This window comes from Aethalodelphis obliquidens, unplaced genomic scaffold, assembly GCF_003676395.1.
Source record: "Aethalodelphis obliquidens isolate GAN/ISIS:26980383/991018 unplaced genomic scaffold, ASM367639v1 scaffold34, whole genome shotgun sequence".
Taxonomy (NCBI): domain Eukaryota; kingdom Metazoa; phylum Chordata; class Mammalia; order Artiodactyla; family Delphinidae; genus Aethalodelphis; species Aethalodelphis obliquidens.
Genome location: NW_020837978.1, coordinates 16,454,220 through 16,479,331, shown reverse-complemented (window position 1 = coordinate 16,479,331; position 25,112 = coordinate 16,454,220). Strand labels below are relative to the sequence as shown.

The window sequence follows — 25,112 nt, the reverse complement described above, 5'->3', positions numbered from 1 at the left end:
TTCAACAATATAAAAGACAGTGACTGTGGAAGTTGAACTTTCTATTAGAATATAAATAACAAAGTAGTATTGGGTATGGTTTTTAGAAAAAGAATCAATAAAGAAAGAGAGGGAAGCAACTAAATGTCACATGCAAGGTTCCGTCTGAGTAAGCCACAGTCTGCTCTGTGCGGTGCCCACAGCTACAAGTATCTAACGAGGTGCGCGTTTTAGTCTCTAAATCTCTGTGCTTTCTGTGAGGGTGTTGTTTGTTACAGGCCACTGAGAGACTCAATTAATAGTGATCTTTTGCTGTCAGTAACCTACTAATGACATGAGCTCCTCCCCAAAAGCTTTACAAGGGCAGATGGAACCATAAGTGATTGACGGTACCTTTGACATGGAACACAAAAATTAAGGAAGAATACTGAGCTAACCCCATACACGTATGGCCTGACACATACAGAAGCAGCCCATTTTAAGGCATAAGTAATATTTAATGACATCAGCAGGAATGGCAGAGTAAAAACCTCTGAAAATCCTCTCCTACCTAAAAGGCAATGAGGACAGTGACAAAAATGGTCAGACTCAATTTTTTTCAGAACTCTGGAAATTAACTAAAGGCTTACAGCAATCTGACGAGTGTTTATTCCAGAAAAATGCAACAATCCTGGTAAGAACAGAAAGTTATGTGGCATTTTAAACTGGCCCTTTTCTCACCTCCCACTTCCCAGTTCTGTGGTAGCCTTGAAAACCAACAACCTTCAATCATGGTGAAAACCAGCAGTCTGGCAGCCACTGAAGGGGGCAGAAGAGGGTTGGAGCTCCTTCAAAGCCCCATTCCCAGAAAAACTGTCAGTATTTGCCCTGTGCAGTGGTTTCATGGAAGACTCTACTCACATGGCTTTCTTATTTAACCTGACCTGGCACTCACCCAGTAGAAAAGCTTTTTTCCCAGGGGCATTTGTCAAAAATAATCATTGCAATTGCTTAACATCATGGCTGCCTGGGGCTGCAAATAACAGAGCAAATAATAAGCAAATCAAAAAGCATAAAAGGAAAAGCTAGGGAATGTGATGTCCAGAGGGGATTTTGAAACACACTGACACGTTCCTGGGAATCTAGAAGGCCATGTGCACGCACAAGGACGTGTGCATGTCCAGGCTGTGCACCTGTTCAGTGAAGACATGAGAAGGCCCTTAATTCTCACCTCTGGCTAAGTCTGAGGTTCTACACAAACAGGAAGTGCAGGTAAAGATGGAGGTACAGGCAACCTGAGCACTGAAGGATGCTCCAATATGAACAAAGGATTCCTCCACAAAGACAGACTTATTGTTTCCAGGTTTTAAGGAAATCTCTGTCCAATCATGAGCTGACTACTAAGCTAATTTGATAGAGACTTCACTGGCCACATATAACAAAGTAGACTTTACTGAATTAATTAAGAAAAGTCACTAAACAAACAACAACAACAATAACTCCTGTCAAGAGAAGACTATCTGATTTCCAGAGCTGTCACATTATATTTAAAAGTATATTAAAATAAATAAAATAAAAAATAAATAAAAAAACAAAAACAAACAAACAAACAAACAAAAACTATGTTGGGCTTCCCTGGTGGCGCAGTGGTTGAGAGTCTGCCTGCCGATGCAGGGGACACAGGTTCGTGCGCCGGTCCGGGAAGATCCCACATACCGCGGAGCGGCTGGGCCCGTGAGCCATGGCCGCTGAGCCTGTGCTTCCGGAGCCTGTGCTCCGCAATGGGAGAGGCCACAACAGTGAGAGGCCTGCGTACTGCAGGAAAAAAAAAAAAAGTATATTTAAATGTCTAGTTTTCAACAAAAAATTATAAAATGTGAAACACACACACACACACAAAAGCAATCGATAGACACTCCCAGCAAAAGCCCAGATTCTGAACATACTTGACAACGACTTTAAATCATCATTTTAAATATGTTCAAAGAAGTAAAGACAATCATGTTTAAAGAACTAAAGAAAAGCATGAGAATGATGTCTCACTGAATGAAGAATATCAATAATGAGACAAATTATGAAGGAGAACCAGATAGAAATTCTGGTATGAAAAGTAAAAGAACTGAAGTAAAAAATTCACTACAGGGGCTCAGCAGGAGACTTGAGCTGGTATAAGAAACAATCAGCAAACTTGAAGACAGGTCAATTGAGATTACTTGGTCTGAGGAACAGAAAAAAAAGAAAAAATTAACAGCGCCTCAGAAATCTGTGGGACACCATCAAGCATACCAACATACATATAATATGAATTCCAGAAGGAAAGAAAAAGGCAGAAAAATATTTGAAGCCATAATGGCCCAAAACTCAGAAATCTGAAGAAAAACAATCTACGTAACCTAGAAGCTCTACAAACTCTAAGTAGGATAAACTTAAAGAGATCTATACCTAGCTATCTCATAAACCGCTGAAAGATAAAAACAGAATCCTGATAACAGCAAGAGACAAGCATCTCATCATGTGTAGGGGATCCTCAGTAAGATTAACAGTTGATATCTCATCAGAAATCAGAGGCCACAAGGCAGTGGAATGACATATGCAAAGTGCTGAAAGACTGTTAACCAACAATTCTGTATCCAGAGAAGTCATCCTTCAAAAGTGAAGAAGAAGTTAAGCTATGCCCCGATAAACAAAAACTGAGAGAATACTTTTCTAGGAGACCTGTGTTAGAAATACTAAATGGAGTCCTTCAGGCTGAAATGAATTGACATTAACTCCAATCCACATGAAGAAATGAAGAGCACAGGTAAAGGTAACTACAAAGGTAACAGTATAAATGTGGTTTTTGTTTGTAGTTCTTGTTTTTATCTTATCTAACTTAAAAGACAACTGCATAAAGCACTAATTATGAATGTGCTGATAGGTGTACATTTTACAAAGATATACTTTGTTTGATAACATCAACATAAAGAAGGGGAGAGGGAATTGAGCTATATATAGAGGCAAAACTTGTGTATCCTGTTACAAAGTTGATATTAACATAAACTAAACTGTTATAGATTAAGATACTAAGGTAACCACTAAAAAAATAATTTTAAAGATTATATATATGAATTAAAATGGCACATAGAGAATATCTATTTACCACAAAAGAAGGCTGTTGTGGGCTGAACTGTGTGTCACAGAAGACACATTGACGTCATCATCCCCAGAACCTGTGAAAATGAGCTTCTTTGGAAATATAGCGTCTTTGCAGATGTAATCAAGTTTAGACGAGGTCATACTGAATTAGGGTGGACTCCAATCCAGTGACTGGTGCCCTTATAAAGAAGAGGAAATTTAGTCGCAGAGAGAGGAGAATACCATGTTAGCACTGAAACAGAGATTGCAGTGATATGTCTACCAGCTAAGGAATACCACAAATTACCAGCAACCACCAGACGCAGGGAGAGGGGAACGGGACAGATTCTCCCTCAGAGCCTCCCGAAGGAACCAACCCTGCCAACACTTTGATTTGGGACCTCTGGCCTCCCAAACTGTGAGGATAAATTTCTGTTATTTTAAGCCACCCAGTTTGTGGTACTTCGTTACAACCACCTTAGGAAACTAATACAAAGACAGTAATAGAGGAATAGAGGAAGAAGAAATAACAAGGATCTATTGAGGTGGAAAGACAAAGGCTTGGCTATATAGTAGCCAATTAATGAAAAGATTAATGTCTGAGATTTCAACTAATCAGCATTTAGGCAGACATTCCATATGACTGTATAATAAAAAATTGATGTAAAGTTTGCTTTTTACATATATTTTAACATGTAAATATGGAAGTTACTTCTTTGTTGCCATATATTAGAGACACTCAAATCCACAATACTTTCTCTAGTCAAACAATGCTTTACAAGCAGCAAACGTTTCACAGTGTTTTTAAAAACACAGAAAAATGCATGCTACAAAAAGAGACAGAATAGTTTTTTTTCCACCTAAACTAATGAATAACTAGAGAACTTTCAATATTACTCTAAATAGTTTGACTTCTCTGGCCCACATGCAGCATCCTCTGATGCTAAAAATGATTCATTACACATACACTATTCATGCCCATTATAATCAATTTGATAGCTCTGTTCAACACATACAAATAAAGGTGTTCTTAATCATATAAAAATGCTTATGTTTCCAATTTAGGACACAATCATCATTTACTGTTAAAGGACATTAAAGAATTTTGGACTTAAAATTTGAAAGCTTAACATTTTTATGTGGATTATTTTTGTGGTAGACAAAGGAAGATGTGGGAAAAAGAACCAATGCATATTGGATCTAGAAACAACAAACAATTTAGTATATTAAAAATAAACAGAAGCAAAGTAAGGAACTGCATTTTACTTGCTGAAAAATATGCAGAATGTCCCTCAAGTATTCTCTGAACCATTAACTTCACTACCAACCTTTCTGTTCTACACCATGAATCACGAGAAAATTCCATTACCCACCTGATATAAAATATGAAGATTTCATTTTACTAAGTGCTGAATTAGCAATGGCCTAGGGTAGCCTTTCATAGGCTATCAGAGCAAAGAATCAATACGGAAATGATCCTAGTACCAAAAGAAAAGTGTAAAGAAAAAACTACATTGAATGCCTTATGTGTTAGCCATGCTCTGTGCTTATGAAGGAAAGTCGAAGGTGGCTTTTCTCAGTGGTTTGAGCATAACTGACTTCCTAAATTAATGAGAAAGATAAAGTCCACGGATGGTGTATTGTGGAGTTTGAACTATACTAATTTCAACAGGTGACATGGAAGCCCTCTTAGCTACTCCTGTGAAATTAAGGATCCAGGGAAAACAGCAATGTGAAACGCCTTTTAAGATGCATATTAAACCATCACGTATCTAATGCCCTCCTTTAGAAACTGAAATGTACACTAGAATACTAAAAGATGAAACACGAATATTTTGTATGCCACAATCAAAATTTGTAAATTTCCAGCCTTCTAGTATCCTAGAATTGTAATTCTGAAATATTAAAGTGTTCTGCTTTATTGGGTTGGCCAAAAAGTGCCAAGTAAAAGTTTTTAAGTAAAAGTAGAAGACATTTTTCATTTTCACCAAGAACTTTATTGAACAATGTATTCACCCTTTTGTTCCACTGCCTTCTGCCATTTTTCAGGCAACTTCATAATTCCATCTTCCCAAAACTTTTTATCTTTTTGAGCAAAGAACTGTTCCAGGTGCCTTTTACAGTCTTCCAGGGAATTGAAATTTTTTCCATTAAGAGAATTTTGTAAAGACCTAAATAAGTGGAAATCCGAAGGTGCTGTGTCTGGTGAATGTGGCAGATGAATCAGAACTTCCCAGCCAAGCTGTAACAGTTTTTGCCTGGCCATCAAAGAAACATGTGGTCTTGCGTTATCCTGATGGAAGGTTATGCGTTTTCTGTTGACTAATTCTGGACGCTTTTCGTCAAATGCTGCTTTCAGTTGGTCTAACTGGGAGCAGTACTTGTTGGAATTAATTGTTTGGCAGAAGGAGCTCATAATAGAGGACTCCCTTCCAATCCCACCATATACACAACACTACCCTCGCTGGATGAAGACCAGTCTTCGGTGTGGTTGGTGGTGGTGCATTTTGCTTGTCCCATGATCTCTTCCGTTGCACATTATTGTACAGTATCCACTTTTCATCGCCCATCACAATTTGTTTTAAAAACAGAACGTTTTCATTACGTTTAAGTAGCGAATCGCATGCAGAAATACGGTCAAGAAGGTTTTTTTCGCTTAACTTACGTGGAACCAAAACATCAAAGCGATTCACATAACCAAGCTGGTGCAAATGATTTCCACCGCTTGATTCGGATATTTTTGAGTATGTCGGCTATCTCCCACATGGTGTAACACTGATTGTTCTCAACTGATGTCTTGATTTGATCGCTATCAACTTCAACTGGTCTACCCGACTGTGGAGCAACAACCAGCAAGAAATCTCCAGCATGAAACTTTGCAAACCACTTTTGACACATTCAATCAGTCATAACACCTTCTCCATACATTGCACAAATCTTTTTTTGCGTTTTGATTTCATTTTCACCTTTCTTGAAATAATAAGGCACAATATGCCGAAAATGTTGCTTTTTTTCTTTCATCCTCAATATTAAAATGGCTACACAAAAATTCACCAATTTTGGACTTCCCTGGTGGCGCAGTGGTTAAGAATCCGGCTGCCAATGCAGGGGACACGGGTCTGAGCCCTGGTCTGGGAAGATCCCACATGCTGAGGAGCAACTAAGCCCGTGCGCCACAACTACTGAGCCTGCACTCTAGAGCCCGCGAGCCACAACTACTGAGCCTGCGTGCCACAACTACTGAAGCCCATGCACCTAGAGACCATGCTCTGCAACAAGAGAAGCCACCACAATGAGAAGCCTGTGCACCGCAACGAAGAATAGACCCCGCTCGCTGCAACTAGAGTAAGCCCGCGGGCAGCAACAAAGACCCAATGCAGCCAAAATATAAATAAATTTTTAAAAATTCACCAATTTTGATGTCTTTTTTTAATGCACGCTGACATGACAGCTGTTACATACAATCTAACAAAATTGTTTAGGATGAAGTTAAAGAAAACTAAGTGCTACTAGAGCCAAGTTTTTTTCTTACAGAAAAAACTAAATGAACCTTTTGGCCAACCCAATATATATACACACACACACACACGCATGTGCACACACACACACAGACAGACACACACACAGACATGGTTCCAGATGTTTGACTATGACACCAGTTTCTTTATAAAGCATTTGCTGAGGCCTTTTTACTTATCATCTTGACCCATATTTTATCCCTATGTCCCTACATCCTTTTCGTTTCAGGAAATGATCATCTCTTTTGGCAATGAATATCGGTATGTCTCTGGATTTCACTGGTAAAAAACTTAGGCCAATAGCAAGAGATAAAATGATGATATTAGTGGTTGCAAAGTTCAGATAGTTTTTATCACAAAGTGGATTAAATCGTATTATGATAACCAAAGCCAATTTGACTACTTATATTCCTCTGCTGGATCTAGACTCCCATCCATGCTATCTGGTAATTCAGAAATTGTAACTGAGGGCAGCAGGGAGGCCCACAAGGTGGGTCTCCGTATAAATTATTGCTGGCCATATAAACAGAATCTTAAAACAAGGCATTTTCCATTGTTCTCCCCCAAAAGACAGAGAAACCCAATATTTTCAACATGAGAAACATTCATGCACAAAATAGTTCATTTTCCCCCGAAAACATACCTGAGATGATAAGCATAAAATAAAATTCCTGATGAAACTGATGAGTCTGTGGCTGTGAGGACAGCAACAAAGAGTTATTTGTTGAGATCAAGTCTATCTATTTAAGAGCTCATTTCTTTTCTGGGTCCTCTGGCCTGCATGTTACCCTGAGGCTTAATCACCCAGACAGAACGTTACAAACTGAAGCTCAGTAGTCATAAGCAAGAAGCTATGGAAGTTTTTCTGAGGAGCTGTTGGGTTCAAGAAAAGCTGAGGCTTCTTCGGCAGCGCTGGGGTTAGGAGCTGAAGCCTGAAGAGGGAACAAGTGAGGATCACAGGATGGAAAGGGGTGAGATACAAGTAGGCGCAGAGGTGCAAATGTTTTGGTAGAAGGGCCAGACTGAAGCTTTGCTGGTGCTCAGATCCGGATCCCTCCAAGGAGGAGCAGAGGTGGAATGTGGGGTAGAGCCCACAATCATGCTTATGTGGAGTAGCATTTAAATTTCATGGTTTATCACAAGGAGTCAAGTCATTTGGCACATAGGGCTGGTGCATAACCCCCATTCCATTCCAGGGGGGCTGCCCTCAGCTCTCATAATTAGGCCTGATAAGCTTTTTATTAAGTATATGAATCCTTTTAATATTTGATGGTTTCCTCCCCCTAAATTTTCAGATAGGCACAAGCTTTGGTCTCCAGTTTTAGAGGTTTCACTGACCTCTTGAAATCTATTCACAAATGCCAGGTTAAGAATGAAGTAAAGTGCTGATGATTCTAATCAGTAAGAAACGGGGTACCAACAGTCACACAAACCACACTGACAAGTTGCAAAAGCTATAGTACGTGGATGGCAGAAATAAAGGATTTTTCCTTTCCATTTCATTGCTCAAAACGAATCACTGAGCATGTCCTTCTATTCACCAAAAGGGTGAAATAGTTTGTATACAACAGCACAAAATCTATTTGCATATTTTTCTATTATTCTGGAAAGTATAACCCTTAAGGAAAAAAAAAGTTTAAAGACACATGTGCACTGTTGACTTCAATTTGGAAATTCTGTATTGCTCTGATGAAACATAAGCACAGCAGGTATTGTGTTTGCTATTATTTTGAAACTATGAGGCATTTTTCAGAAGTCTGCCAAGCCAAACATACTATTAATGTTCATAAATTACCATGCAGCAAAAGTCCTTGACATATATCTACTGTCTTACCAGATAAATTAATTTTGCTAAATGTACTATTAGATTGGAACATAAGGTCATTTAAATAGAAGTAAATATACAAAAATCAAGGGTAGCAGGAAACTGACTTGTAGTGACTAAAAGATTTCTCAACCAAAAACAGACGGAACATTTAAAATACCACTATGATTAACCTTACACAATGTAACACATATAAGTAACAGAAATATACTAAATATAAATCTTTAAAGAACTTATACATTTTAATTCAAGCTGAATAAAATGTAGCATATCAATGTGAATATGAGTGTCAATATTCTCAGCAATATTTTACAGAGTAATAGAAATTTTAAAATAACCAATTTGCTTTATTTATAATTTGAATGTAGGAACAGTCCTTAATAACAAGCATTTGCACTCCAAATTAATCAACTTGCCCTCTCTGTTCCAGGCTGTAAGTGATGCACTAAAATTCTGATATGACTTTAAGACACACAGGCATTTTCAAGGAAGATAACAGTTATTTTAAATTATTCATAACACAAGGAGAACCAGAATAGCTTAGATAAATAAAATCCACAGATAATTCCCATATCCCTTTCTGGTCAACAGCTTTAATATCTTTTCCCTACCAGCCAACCCATAAAATGAAAAACAAGACAAATTGCCTGATTTTAATTTCTCCTCCTTGACCATCCACTGCTGACTTCTCTGATGGAGACTATAAAAAGCAGTGAAAGCTAAGAAGCAGGAAGAAGAAGAGAGAAGCTAAAAGCCTAGATAATCTACAAATTCAATAATCATTTAATGAGCTCATTTGCTCTAGGTGGTCCTAAAGATACTGTCTGTCACTACAATATCTTAGCAGAGCAAATAATAAAGCATATCCCTTAGATGGATTCTCCTCCACCATCTAGTAATTCTTCACAAAAGTGTGACTCATAAGTGAGAAACACATATGACAACCATCCACAAACTCTTCCAAAACTAGATGCTCAGCCCAGATATGAAGGCACCTCAGTATGTATAAGACATGCAGTCAAAGAACAGCTAAACTTAGAGCCATCACATCATTCCATACACATTTATTAAGTGCATGTCATCACAGGCACTGAAATGCAAAGACAAACAATACAGCCTCTTCCCACAGATGGTAACAGTTTTGTTGGATTTACGTGTAAATAAGTAATGATGCACCATGATGAGTGCCCACAGAGACAGGCTGGACAGTGTCTGACAGAGCATGGAAGGAATCTAGGAAATACCTGAGCTGGCTTTATGGAAGATTCAGTACAGCAGAGAGCATTTTAGAGTCAGACAAGATTAGAAACCCATTCAGCTGCTAATTAGTTATGTAATTTGGCCAATTATTAAAGCTTTCTAAGACTTGGCTTCTCAATAAATAAAATAAGGATAATGTTATCTATATAGCTAGCTTATTGTAAGAAGGAAAAGAAATAATATGTGTATAGCAAGCAGTATGGTTTCTAGAAAATAATAAACGCCCAATAAATTGTACTGATGTTATTATGATTATTATTAAGCAGTGTTGAATACTGTTACCAGTGTCTTCTGGTGCCCAGGTACCAGTAGCCATTGCATCACTGTCACTGGCCACATCACACCTGGCTGGGTTCATATGTGTTGTGTTCAGTCTGAATTAATACCTTAGCTGTGGGCTACCTACAACGCAGAGGGAAAAACTAAGCAATGTAGTTTCAAGAGTAATCAAATTCACAAGCCGCTCCACCTAGAAGGTCAGAGTTCATTAAACAGGAATACGCCAGTGTTATTATCTTAGCGACATCAACAGGAAAGCAAACATAGAGGGAAAATACCTCTTATGTGCCACTATAGGGGCAATATATTAGTCAACATATATATTAGTCAACATATGTATTTCCATTAAGAACCCGGTTTTTTAACGGAAAAGCCCAAACGGACATTTTGGCCAATCCAATAGTAGCAAATATTAGTGTATCTGATTAACTCAATACTAACAACTGTCATCATGTGGTACGTATGAAACGGGAAAAAGTTAAAGTAAAAATAGCAGGAGTATAAAATGGTTAAAAAAAATATAGGCTACACAGGAGGCCTCATAAGGGTAGCAAAGGGAAGAGCAAACAGGGATGTAGTGGAGGAAGCGTCTTAAGGACCCCGTATGTCATGATAAAGAGCTTATCTTTATTCTATGGGTAATGAAGAGGTATTACAGACCTAAGATGAGGTAAAACATTTTTTTAATCTACTGTTTTATCTATTGTTTCTACCTCATATCCAAATTTAATAAGTATTACATAAGCTTATAATTATGTTTCTTCAATTCCAGGGTGTTTTCCCACCATATATATATGGTATACATATATATAGATATGTTTGAGATATCTTTGACACTTATGTCATCATTTAAAATGAATCCCATATGGTTTTTTAGGGCAGTGACAAGTTAAAAATAGGGTTTGTAGGTATTCCAATTAGATACTTGACTTTGCCTGTTAAGGATTAAGAATTCTCCCTCCTTTCCTTTTATTCATTACACATTTATTCAATATCTACTACATAAAGTGCCACACATAATGTTAGACTCTCAATTAAAAGTTAGACGTGCATCCTACGTTAAGTGTGATATCTTCTGTCCCTTGGAAGATTTAATAAAATGTATTTTCAACAGACCTATTTTTCCACACCATACGTTTAAATAATGATAGAAACGTTGGTATTTTCCTTTAAATGATTTCCCCTTTAAACTGTGTAATTAAAAAAAAACTGGTAAAAGAGTTTAAGAGAAAAATCTCAAGAGTCAGGTGAATATGAAGTGAACATAACCAAGAGGAAGGAAAACAGCCCCGTGAAGTGCTCGATAATTAAAGTCTGCAGCGTGAAGCATCTTCCAGAAACACAAGAAGGCTGGGTCCTACCAATACAATTCGCCAGAAACCCTCACCGTAAGTGTATTAAACCATCAGAGTAGTTTTTCAAGAGTGGCTTCCTTCTATCCTGGCAGTTAAAAAAAAATCATCACCTGTCATTCACTGGTGTTATTTTTCCCCCCGTTTTCAGCTTTTCCCGCTTCTTTTTTTTTTCTTATTGATGAATTTTCTTCAGCACTTTAGGTAAGTCAAGTAATTTCTTCAGAGCAGTCTCAGCTTAGTGAGAGGAAAATGGGGAAATACGATGCATTGTGGGTGCGGGGTTAGGCTCCATGGGGTTGGTTCTCTTCCCTAATGTCCTTTTTCACACTTGGAAGCCAGTGATGCCTGTGGAGCTCAGATACCTTTTCTGTTACAGAAGGATGTGTTTGTAGGACACGGCGAGCTTGAAGCTCTGCCACTCAGAGAAGGATGAGAACCACCACCAAGGTGTGCAGGTCTTGTCAAAGCGACAGAGGAAGACTTGAAAAGCTCTTGCTTCCAGATACTTGGGTTTTCTCGTTCTAGCACATCTTTGTCTGTTTGTCTCCTTTGGTTCTGTTTCCTCTGGACTGCTCTCTCCTTTGCTGTGGAACCATAGGATGGAATTACTCCCTGCATATCAAGTGGAGGGGAATGGGTGGCTTTCTTTGGGACAAACTCTCACACTTGAAGCTCATTTACTTTGTTATCTTGTGCTGCCTCTTCTGGCCAGACGACTCCAAAGTTCAAGATGGTAGAGTGGGCTCTACAATTTATTTTATGAAAAAGGCTCTTCCTTTATTCATCTTTTATTCATTCATTTATTGAGCCACTAGTGGGTGGGGTAGATCAACACATAGATGTGACAAGGTCCTCGCCTCGTGAAAATGAGAATGTAGGAGGGAAGGCCAACATTATAGATATCTTAAAGCAAGAATTTTTTTTTTTTTTTTTTTGCGATACGCGGGCCTCTCACTGTCGTGGCCTCTCCCGCTGCGTAGCACAGGCTCCGGACGCACAGGCTCAGCGGTCATGGCTCACGGGCCCAGCCGCTCCGCGGCATGTGGGATCCTCCCGGACCGGGACACGAACCCGTGTCCCCTGCATTGTCAGGCACACTCTCAACCACTGCACCACCAGGGAAGCACAAAAAAGCAAGAATTTTTAAAAGGTAATTTTATGACAATTGTAACTTGCTATCACTCTAAGTACAATCTATGAACTAAACACCTGTGTTCTTCCAGGTAAAGCGTAAAGCTACATTTACCGTCCTCTGTTGATTTTTAGCAGCTCTTCTGGAGCATCTATTCGGAGATCAACAACTCTAGCACTATTTTAGATGCTGAGCATGAGGGTTTGCTATAAACGCGACACTGGTTTCTGCAATCTTGCAATTAATTAAAGGGTTGAGTTTATTCCAAGAGATATTAGGTTTCTCATCACAGAGCCAATACGTGATTTTTTTCCCCTTGTGTTTACTCCCCACCTGAACTGCTCTGACTGTAGCCCCACCTGAACTGCTCTGACTCTAGCTACTAACGTTCTCTTGAAATTTGATAAGATTTTTTAAATCCAAAGAAACTGGGGTGTTACCAGCTGTATACTGGCAGGGCTTACTGCTCTTCCTACCCACCATATACCCAGCACATCTCCTGATCTTCATGATGGACGCCTCACATTTACTGCAAACATAGCAAGACTGCTATAGCTCTTAGCAGATTTGATTTTTACAGAGAATCACTGGCTTTTTCAAGTGCCACGTCAAAGGGTTAAGTAAAAACTGACATGCCTGTGGCTTACTTTTAAATAGCAAATCATAATAGTCACACACTGTCCAAAGTACCAAAGTTAACATACAAATCACACACCTTTACTAAAAAGATCTGGTTGGGAAAATGTGAATAACAAAATTGAAATCGCGAAATTTCTTCATCAGATATTTATAATTAACGATCAGATTGCGATCCACTCTGTTTTCAGAATTTCTAAAATAGGTTGCTGATAGCAGGGTGGCTTTTCAACAACAACCTCAACAAGTATAGGCCTCAAATCAAATCAACAGAAATAATCTTTGAATATTCATTCACATTGAATTTCAGCCACTATACTTGCTAACTTTTAGAATTCTGAAATGTCATTTTTCTGTACAACTGATAAAAACATAAGTGAGTTGTTTCTGTACTTTGCACATGACTCTCCAACAGCACTTATTAGATTTCTTATTCTTAACTATGGACCTAACAGCATACTCTTATTTCTCAAATAATCATCATGGATCCCAGCATGTACTTTTTCATTTACATGGTTGCTCCCTTGTCCATATTCTTTGCTCATATTTATTGTATCATTTGTCACCAAGTACCACAGTTACTTGTACACACGTCCATTTTCCTAGTTTAATAGTAAGCTACTTGAGGGTAGGCACTCTGTTCATCCATGGAAGGTATAAAAACAAAACCAGGGATCTTGCATTATCGTAACTCCTTTTTTCACAGCGACCACAAGAGAATCAAGTGGAAGACTACAAAGCTCTATGTCTCCAGGATTTCATTTTTCCCCTAACTATTGCCAGACAAAAGAATCAAATCTAAAACATCCTTAAACTCCACTGCACAGTATCCTCACTGGTAGGGCTAACAGCAGTTCAGATAATGCAATGTTCACAGTTGGTTGCAAAATCAATGCAACGTGGTAGCAGTCCTGAAATACACAAGGGTTACAGACAGAGGAACTGAGGCAAACTTATGCATTGGAAAACTGAAGGGCTGTAAGGAAGAAGCAAAGAACTGGGACAAGATGGCAAATACTGGAAAATCTAGGCAACATTAATTAATGGTGAGGAAGCAGAAACAAGACGTGAAGACTGACAAAGAAGGGACTTGAAATTCCCGATTCATTCTTGGTAACGTGGGACCACAAAAAAAAAATGTGAAAGTGATTTTAAATGAAACTCATGTGATGGCGCTGAGGCTGCCACGTTGTCTGGATTGGTTCTTCTCTGTGTCAGCACGGAAATGGGGTGCTTTTCCTTACCTCCAGATGCTCTAAAATATAGGGCGGATTTGTCATGCCAAGCCTCAGCATTGCTCCCTCCGGAATCACTTCAACCAGCTTCCACAGCAGTGCGGGCAGACTGGTGCCAATATCTCTGCCATAAGCCCCTGTGTCTTCACTGGTCAACCATATTTCACAAACACCCTCTGTGAATCAAAGGAGATAATTAACAAATCTGTTGCAGAGCCGTTTCCTTCATCATACAGCTGCTCACTCTTTTTAATGCAGTATTTCTCAACACTGATATGCAGGCAGCCCGGGTATTCAATTGCAGAGAAAAAGCAGCTTATCCCATGGTGGCACTGGGTCATTAAGTTCATTTTATGAACACCAGAGAGTTACAACAATGCTGTAAATTACCAGTGCGTCCTATGGAGTGATTAACATTCACAGCCCATCAGTTCAACCATGCTTCCTCCAAAGCACTTTGATCAAGACTAAAGCTTTAGTCCCATCACAGACAATACCTAGTTTATTGAATAGCAAAAGCCCCGGAACTGAAACGGTCACTCCACGAAATAGGTACTATCAGCAGTGAACTCACTCATCAGTCTGTCACCGACCCAAGGAAAATGTCAAGTGCTGTTAAAGTTTGACTCACAAATTATTAATTATGAGGTACCCATTTCTAACCATGCTAATTTGTTTTCTTAATTCAATTAAGAACAGAGTGCATTATATGGCTGCATTCAAAGAAGTTGGCTACTGTATCCACTAAGCATCTGTGTTGAAAAAGCTGTTTACTAAAAATAGAACAGGTTGCATCCTACTTTCCATCAATCAGACTTTATAAAAATGTATCTATGTTTCCATGTTGTTGTTGTTATAAAGAATCCTGACTTCCAATAGTACCGGCCTGCAATAACATTCTACCAGAAATTGAAAGGAAATACTTCTGGATCACCTAGTATTACTTAAAATAAATAAAGGAGAGTTAGTAAGAGCCACCCAAGTTTCCAGGGCACACAGATCTTTCTGAAGGCATATTCAACTAAAGGATTAGCCTGTTTTAAAAGGCCAAATGATTCACAAGGCTAAAATAAACAGTGAAATGGGCCTGTGAAATTTGTTCATGCTAACGTGATTTGTTGCTTCTGAAGAACCTCAACACACACACAAGGCACACAAAGACAGCCTGAACCAAAAGTAGAAGTTTCTAGGAAGAGTCTTAAAATTAAAATTTTAAATTGTCTTTAGTTGACAGAACAGAATAATTTCAAAAATACATCTAAATATTCCTAGCCAAGAGAGACAACAAATAGAACACACAGCTTCTATGTGAATGTGAACTTAAAACTTATAGAACAAAGAAGCAAAAAGGAAAGATCTTCACTCTCTTTAACATGTTCCACAGAGGTGGAAAAATGTATCAATACATGAAGCTAACATCTCCAGTCACTATTCCTTCCTTTAGAAGAAGAGATATATTTACTTTATCAACAAACTAGCCAACCTCCATAAAAACATGTTCCCTTTTCCCCACTTTACTTTCTTTCTGAGACAAGCACGTCCTCACCCACACCCAGACAACATGGAAAATACAAGCATAGAAATAAAATTAGTTTCCCAAAATTAAAGAACAGGAGACATCAAAAAACAGCTCCATTTTAAAAGTTAGAGATGTTTTTAGTATTTGAAAATCAATAATGTTATGAATATATATGGGCTTTCTTAATTTAAATATGTAGTTTCAGAAATTAATAAACCTTTGCTTAGTTTTAATCATTTAATAAAAAGTTTTATCCTCAAAGTAAATAATCTGGCATGTCCACAGGCTACCTTTGTAGCTCTGTAGTTTTATAAATATTCTCTGTACATGGAGTAAATATTTTTCTATTGAAAAAAACTGGTTGCAATTAGTGGTATTATCTGTATTTTAATATTACATATGCCATCAGACACTGGACTCATACAACCTTTTTTAAAAAAATCTTATCACAAAATCCACTCCAGGAAAGAGATGGCTAAGTAACAACATAAATGGATTTTAAAACACTCTGAAAGAGGTTATAAAAACAGGACATTATCCATGATTTTCCAGTTACTGGCATCTGAGCAACACAATATGAATATTTTTAAATGAACAGAATAATTTTAATTTATAATTTTTCCATCCAAATGGTTCCATGTTACGCCTTATGTAGAGAGAGCGAGTTCCTGGAACAGTGCCTTGCTGTTGCTAGATGAATATAGAAGGGGAAAAATCGCTATGAATAGGAATGGGAATAACAGCCATGCAGAAAACAGCATCCAGCTCTTCAAGCTGCATAGGTGGGGACCAACAGCCCCCTGGTGGGCTGAAGCTTCAAATTAAATCACATGAAGAGGAAGCAGCTGTAACACTACATCAGCAACAACAGGAATAATGGTCTTGATGTCTCCAAGATCAAGGCTGCTAAAATGCTCTCTATAATAGCAACCTGGTTTAAAACACAATGAAATAAGAAAACATGTGCAAAATGTGAAATCCTTGGACTTGAGAAGAACTGTGCCTTGCCAGTTCAATCCAAAAATTTGTCAAAGATGATTTTGCTCTTAACGTGAGAAAGTTCAGGTTTGTAAGGTTATATTTCAAGCGTTCATTCTAATGAGAGCTGATCCCTCCCACAGTTAGGCCACAGAAAGCCGTTTCATAGTAAAGGTGAAGCTCAGTGTGGAATCCCGAAGTCCTGTGATTATTCATAGTGCAAGCAGTGCCTGTCAGGTCAGCTTGCATATGAATTCACCAGGGAAACCGAAGGCTGCCGTCTGTAATCACTAATGGATATTGGGACACACAGGCATGCTTTGAGCTGCACTCTTAATTGGCTATACTTATGGACAGAAGTGCTTGCCTAAACAGCTTCATTCCTTAAGGACTCCAGTTATGAGCTACATTCCTTTGCACATTCATTTCTTTATTCATCCATCAAACATTTATTAAGCCCTTACCTACTATGTGCCCTGCAGCTCTTCCAGCTCATGACAGATACAGATTCATCATTAAACTTCTGAGATCTAAGACTGGCTATTACTCAGGCGCCGGTGAGAGGACACTTGACAGACATCCTGGGAACTTCATATACATCCCTATCAGTGGTGACGTGGAGGCGGATGGGTACTGGAGAACACAGCCTTAGAAACCGAGATCAAGGGCGAACTGAACTGGCTTGACGTGGGTATGATGTCAACCCCAATGAGATAGACCCCCATCTACACTGTAACATGGATTTTGACTAATACATGTCAGAAAAACAAACACATGAAAATAAAAAAGAGAAGCAGGCAGGAAGAATTGAGATAAGAGAAGTGAATGCCCAGTAAAAACTCCCATGCCTGTAATAAATACATGCAAAAAAAGGAGGTGGTGGGGAGAAATTCAGGAGACAGGAATGAGGCTTTTTTTAAACATCCAAGGAGGAATCTTACTTTTTCCTAAAACTGTTCATCTACCTGACTTCTGTTCATGTTCCTTAAATTATTCAGTGTATCTGACTTTTCTAATGAACGTTAGGTTCATAAGATCATCTGTCATCCTTTTGTTGTGTTAATTTTGGTTTAAAAAAAAGCAAACACTAGGAAGAAATGAAATACATCTTACAAAGGAAAACGCTTCAAAAAGTTAAGTTACTGGAATCCATTATCATTTTACCCAAGTAATTACAGATCAGCCTACAGTTCTAACACTACTTTTCCCTGAATAGAGAGCAGCTACAACAGCTGCATTCTGATCTCTGCTTCATAGTAATGTGAGATGACAGAGGATGGAAAACATAAAGAAGACATAAAAGGTTAATAATAAAAGAAAGATCATATTCTCAGTAAAATAGTCTCACAACAAAGAAAATCCTTTCTGAAAAACCAAACTTTGCCAAAACTCAAGTTCAAAAGATTATGACTCACTATAACTCTTCCTGTGTATGAGCTTCATTGTAACAAATTAAAATATGGGTGAAGATTGATTTTATCTGGTCAGAGAAGTGATATTTCTCTGGTAGCTTTGCTTTATCACTGGGGGAAATTTCCATCATAATAAATTGTTTCAATTATTCCATATGAGTAGAGTCTCTAAAAATAGAGATTATAAAAATATAAAACTGTAAACAGTGATTAATTGGATCAATAGTTAAAAAACACTAGATGGTAAGAAAATCTACATCAATTAAACATAATTATTTAAAAAATCACCTCATGTGCAGAAAAGGGAATCCTCCTACCCTGTTGGTGGGAATGTAAACTGGTACAGCCACTATGGAAAACAGAATGAAGGTTTCTCAAAAAACTAAAAATAGAGTTGCCATATGTCCCAGCAATCCCACTCCTGGATGTATATCCAGAGAAAACTATAATTCGAAGATACATGCACCCCTATGTTCATAGCAGCACTATTTACAATAGCCAAGACGTGGAAGCAATCTAAATGTTTGACAGATAAATGGATAAGATGTGGTACATACACATACACGATGGAATATTACTCAGCCATGAAAAAAGAGCTAAACAATGCCATTTGCAGCAGCATGGATGGACCCAGAGATTATCATACTAAGTGAAGTAAGTCAGACAGAGAAAGACAAATACCGTATGATATCACTTATATGTGAAATCTAAAATATGACACAAATGAACTTATTTACAAAACAGAAAACAGACTCACAGACAGAGAGAACAAACTTATGGTTACCAAAGGGGAAAGGCAGTGGGGAGGGATAAAATAGGAGTTTGGGATTAGCAGAATCAAACTACTATATATAAAATAGATAAACAACCAGGTCTTACTGTATAGCACAGGGAACTATATTCAATATCCCATAATAAACCATAATGGAAAAGAATATGAAAAAAGAATACACTCTCACACATATATATGTATAACCGAATTACTTTGCTATATACCAGAAACTAACGTAACACTGTAAACCATCTATACTTCAATTAAAAAAAAAAAAACCACCTCGAAGTCTGCTATATCTTTCTTCCTCAGAAGATGTGTTCTCTCTCTTCCTCTATCTTGTGCTCTCCACTACTAGCCTTGCCTTTCCCTCCTCCCACAATTCCATCCCCTAGTCTTTCACCACCATCCATCCCAGCCTTCATTATCCATTTTCTTCTATAGTCAATAAGGAATATGAATTATACATTATCTGTAATGTTTATTTAATATGCATTACATTCTCTGCTCTTAATTCCCCATTCTCTCTTTTAAGGGTCACAGTGTATATTAACTAGATTTTTATGGGCTCTTTCTTCTCAAAAAATAATCTTAGATAATTCACAAATGAATATGACCCTCTGTTTAAGCATTTGAAAGGTCATGGAAATTTCTTCAAGGGCAATGTTTCTAAGTAATAATATACACAGGCAGCCTTCTACCTATTTAGCTTATTCATTTAATAGTGAATTAGACAATATAACTCCTTTGGTCCCTTCTGATCCTGTTATTAGATACTCAATGGTCTTATGTTTCCCATTTAGATAAAAAAGGACTTAAATAACAATTTTATTAAAGATAGCATCACAGCAGATCCAGTCAAGGCTATCTTTTATAGAATAATGATCTATCACTGATAAATACCCAATTAATAGGCCACCATAGAAGACAGTTATTAATTAGGTAATCTTCAATTATATCATGTTTATACTACTTTTTTAAACTTTTGAAAAAAGTTTATTAGTGACCTGAAGGGTTTTCTTTTCCTGTTAATATTTTTTATTTTTTTAATTAATTTATTTATTTTTGGCTGCACTGGGTCTTCGTTGCTGCACGCGGGCTTTCTCTAGTAGCGGTGAGCAGGGGCTACTCTTCGTTGCGCTGTGCAGGCTTCTCATTGTGGTGATTTCTCTTGTTGAGGAGCACAGGCTCTAGGTGCATGGGCTTCAGTAGCTGTGGCACGTGGGCTTCAGCAGTTGTGGCCCGTGGGCTCCAGAGCACAGGCTCAGTAGTTGTGCGCACGGGCTTAGTTGCTCCACAGTATGTGGGATCTTTCTGGACCAGGGCTTGAACCTGTGTCCCCTGCATTAGTAGGCGGATTCGTAACCACTGTGCCCCCAGGGAAGCCCCCCCCTTTTATTTGAACAGTGCTAAATTTCAAGAAAAGTTTCAAGAGTAGTACAACGAATCCCTGTACCTCTTTCACCTAAACCCAGGAGTAATATTTTGTCACATTTGTGAGCACTCTCTCCACATCCACAAATACAAGTTTGTTTGCTTTTTTTCCTGAACCATCTGAGAATTAGTTGCAGACATTAGGGCACTTTACCTCTAAATATGTTAGCATATAGCTTCTAAGATCAAAAACATTCTCCCTTACATTCTCACAACACAACCACTACTGCAGGCAAACCTAACACTGGACGACACCATAGTCAGAACTCTATGCTTTGTCATTTGCTGTTCCCTCTGCCTAAAATGCCTTTCACTCTTCTGGCATAATGAATACCTCTTCCAGGAAACTTTCCTGACCAACCAGACTAATTCAGATGCTCCTCTCCTGTGCTTCCAAGTATCTTGTACAAAATTCTGTAATACGATGTGTTATAATTATTGGTTTAATTGTGTCGCCTGATAGGATGCAAGCATCTTCTGGGCAGAGATGCAAAAATCTTCCTAATACACATGTGCCTAGGACCTATTATAGTGCTTAGCACATAGGAAGCACTCAATAAACTTTGGTTCCATGAATCAATTTAATAAGATTGCGTTTAGTAAAAATGACTAATTAAGTTTAATTTAGCTAACATTTGACAAGCACCTCTTCCTTGGCCCCACAAAGGTATATATAAACATACATGTATGCACACGCATACACACACACACGGAGTGTACACAGCAGTGTACAACGTTCTGCATTAGGCAATAAGGAAATATCAAAATGAATTTTCTTTGGAAAATATGAAAATGTAGCTTGAATGTTGCAATGTTTGTTGCATAGTATCTTAACTTCTAAGCAATCTTACTCAAAGTTCCTTATTCCCCTATAGTGATCACTGGATAGCATGGCAAGTGAATAAAAACTATCTTTTACTTAGAAGTAAGACTTTCCGCTTACACGTAGGTTCAGATGGACCAATTACCCATAAATCAATTAAATTTAAAATGATTTTTTTTAGTGCTTGAATAATAAGAGTTAACAAAGAGACAGTATTTCCAGAGCATCCTGACATCTGTGATTACAGTCATACTCAGAAAAACTGTTGTTGGCATAAATTGATAATGTTGCTGCTAAATAAAAACAACCTGTTTATTTCTTTTTGAAGGTCATAATCACATAAAAATTGTTTATTTCCATACTTCCATAAGAATTTGGAAACAATGGAAAGCTAAAAGCAAATTAAACACCATAAAATGATGACACACTTTCTGAAAACAAGGTATCTGACTCCCCAGGCTCCAAAATCTGCAATACGCCTCAATGCAACAGATTAAGTTTATCCTCTTAATACCAGTGTGTTCTACTCCATATACGGGTTTTTGAAACACTCCTAGAGAGAATACAGACGGCTGCGTCTGTGAAAGGACTCTCTGGTATTTCAGTAGGATGTGGGGAGAGATGTCACCTTATTATTAAAAGAAAGCACAAGAGGCTCAACTCCCAGCAGTCCAAATAGTACACATATATAAAAGGAAGTAGGAAGAGGAAAGGATACATACCTGTAATGCAGTACCTGTTCTCAGAAAAGACTAATATGAGCTGATCATGTTGATGGACAGAAATTTATCTAGATTCCATGACAAACTTAAAGAGCTACAGAATAGTTTAAAGGGTAAAGAAAATTTAAAAAGCCAAAAGATTTTGTGTTATTTTGGCCACTGAACTCAACTACAGAATGAAGAACAAATAGAACTTAAATATTTACAAGAACAGAATATTTTTATGATTAACGTTTTCTGGTCCTAAAGGTCTTCCTCAAAAGTGAATTCCAGGCATACACAGTGTCTCTGCACACGGCCTGCACCACCTTGAGTTGAGTGATCTGTGAGGAGCTTCAGCACACATACCAAGCTCAGGTGTCGGCTCAGCCGTTTCACAAGCATCTCTGCTCTGAAGGGCCAGGGGCAAGGCCTCTGCACAGGGCCCGCTATGAGAAAATGAAACAGACTAAGCACAAAGGAAAAACAGGTGGATAGGCTAGGTGTGAAGTGACATTGCCAGATTTATGTCCTTTCCAGATGAAATGTGGATCCTCTAGCAACAGGAGTAATGGAAGATTTCCCTAAATCTGCCCTTAAGATTCCCCTTGATTGATCTGTGAGTATGGAACATTTCAAAACTGAAGAGTGTGAAGAGAGAGGACCTTCAAGATGGTAGAGATGTAAGACGTGGAGATCAGCTTCCTCCCCACAAATACATCAAAAATACATCTACATTGGAATAACTACAGAAGACCTACTGAACGCTGGCAGAAGACCTCAGACTTGCCAAAAGTTGCGTGGCGGACATGGTCTTGGTCAGGCCTGAGCCTCTGAGGTGAGAGAGCCGAGTTCAGGACATTGGAGAGACCCCCCGGCCACATGTAATATCAATCAGCAAGAGCTCTCCCAGAGATCTCCAACTCAATGCTAAGATCCAGCTAAACTCAACAAACAGCAAGCTACAGTGCTGGACACCACATGCCAAACAACGAGCAAGACAGGAACACAACCCCACCCATTAACAGAGAGGCTGCCTAAAATCATAATAAGGCCACAGACACCCCAAAACACACCATCGGATGTGGACCTGTCTGCCAGGAAGGGAAGATCCAGCCTTATCCACCAAAACACAGGCACCAGTCCCCTCCACCAGGAAGCCTACACAACCCACTGAACCAACCTTACCCACTGTGGGCAGACACCAAAAACAACGGGAACTACGAACCTGCAGCCTGTGAAAAGGAGACCCCAAACACAGTAAGTTAAGCAAAATGAGAAGACAGAGGAACACACAACAGATGAAGGAGCAACGGAAAAACCCAACAGACCAAACAAATGAAGAGGAAATAGGCAGTCTACCTGAAAAAGAATTCAGAGTAATGATAGTAAAGATGATCCAAAATCTTGGAAACAGAATGGAGAAAATACAAGAAACATTTAACAAGGACCTCGAAGAACTACAGAGCAAACAATGATGAACAACACAATAAATGAAATTAAAAATTATATAGAAGGAAGCAGTAGCAGAATAACTGAGGCAGAAGAATGGATAAGTGACCTGGAAGATAAAATAATGGAAATAACTACTGCAGAGCAGAATAAAGAAAAAAGAATTGAAGACAGTCTCAGAGACCTCTGGGACAACATTAAATGCACCAACATTTGAATTATATGGGTGCCAGAAGAAGAAGAGAAAAAGAAAGGGACTGAGAAAATATTTGAAATGATTATAGTTGAAAACTTCCCTAATATGGGAAAGAAAACAGTCAATCAAGTCCAGGAAGCGCAGAGAGTCCTACAGAGGATAAATCCAAGGAGAAACACGCCAAGACACATATTAATCAAACTATCAAAAATTAAATACAAAGAAAAAATATTAAAAGCAGCAAGGGAAAAGCAACAAATAACACACAAGGGAATCCCCATAATGTTAACAGCTGATCTTTCAGCAGAAATTCTGCAAGCCAGAAGGGACTGGCAGGACATATTTAAAGTGATGAAAGGGAAAAACCTACAACCAATATTACTCTACCCAGCAAGGATCTCATTCAGATTCGAGGGAGAAATTAAAACCTTTACAGACAGCAAAAGCTAAGAGAATTCAGCACCACCAAACCAGCTTTACAACAAATGCTAAAGGAACTTCTCTAGGCAGAAAACACAAGAGAAGGAAAACACCTACAATAACAAACCCCAAACAATTAAGAAAATGGTAATAGGAACATACATATTGATAATTACCTTAAATGTAAATGGATTAAATGCTCCAACCAAAAGAGAGAGACTGGCTGAATGGATAAAAAAACAAGACCTGTATATATGCTGTCTACAAGAGACCCACTTCAAACCAAGGGACACACACAGATCAAAAGTGAGGGGATGGAAAAAGATATTCCATGCAAATGGAAACCAAAATAAAGCTGGAGTAGCAATTCTCATATCAGACAAAACAGACTTTAAAATAAACACTATTACACGAGATAAAGGAGGACACTATATAATGATCAAGGTACCAAACCAAGAAGAAGATGTAACAATTGTAAATATTTATGCACCCAACATAGGAGAACCTCAATACATAAGGCAAATGCTAACAACCATAAAAGGTGAAATCTACAGTAACACAATCATAGTAAGGGACTTTAACACCCCATTTTCAACAATGGACAGATCAACCAAAATCAAAATAAATAAGGAAACACAGGCTTTAAATGACACATTAAACAAGATGTAATTAATTGATATTTATAGGACATTCCATCCAAAAACAAGAGAATAAACCTTCTTCTCAAGTGCTCATAGAACAGTATCCAGGATATATCATATTTTGGGTCACAAATCAAGCCTCGGTAAATTTAAGAAAATTGAAATCATATCAAGTATCTTTTCCAACCACAATACTATATGAGACTAGATATCAATTACAGAAAAAAAACTGTAAAAAACAAAACATATGGAGGCTAAACTATACGCTACTAAATAACCAAGTGGTCACTGAAGAAATTGAAGAGGAAATCAAAAAATACCTAGAAACAAATGACAATGAAAACATGACAGCCCAGAACCTACGGGATGCAGCAAGAGCAGTTCTAAGAGGGAAGTTCAGGGCTTCCCTGGTGGCGCAGTGGTTGAGAGTCCGCCTGCCGATGCAGGGGACA

General features: G+C 38.2%; 1 protein-coding gene across 6 annotated transcripts in view; it reads right to left on the bottom strand.

Annotated features, from left to right (window-relative positions):
* CDKAL1 (CDKAL1 threonylcarbamoyladenosine tRNA methylthiotransferase) overlaps positions 1 to 25,112 on the bottom strand; it is a 665,364-nt gene that overhangs the window by 262,648 nt on the left and 377,604 nt on the right. For all 6 annotated transcript variants that reach the window (XM_027128491.1, XM_027128492.1, XM_027128496.1 and 3 more), the window contains one exon: positions 14,322 to 14,488. In XM_027128491.1, the coding sequence (XP_026984292.1) occupies positions 14,322 to 14,488 (167 nt within the window). The remainder of the gene's footprint in view (positions 1 to 14,321; positions 14,489 to 25,112) is intronic.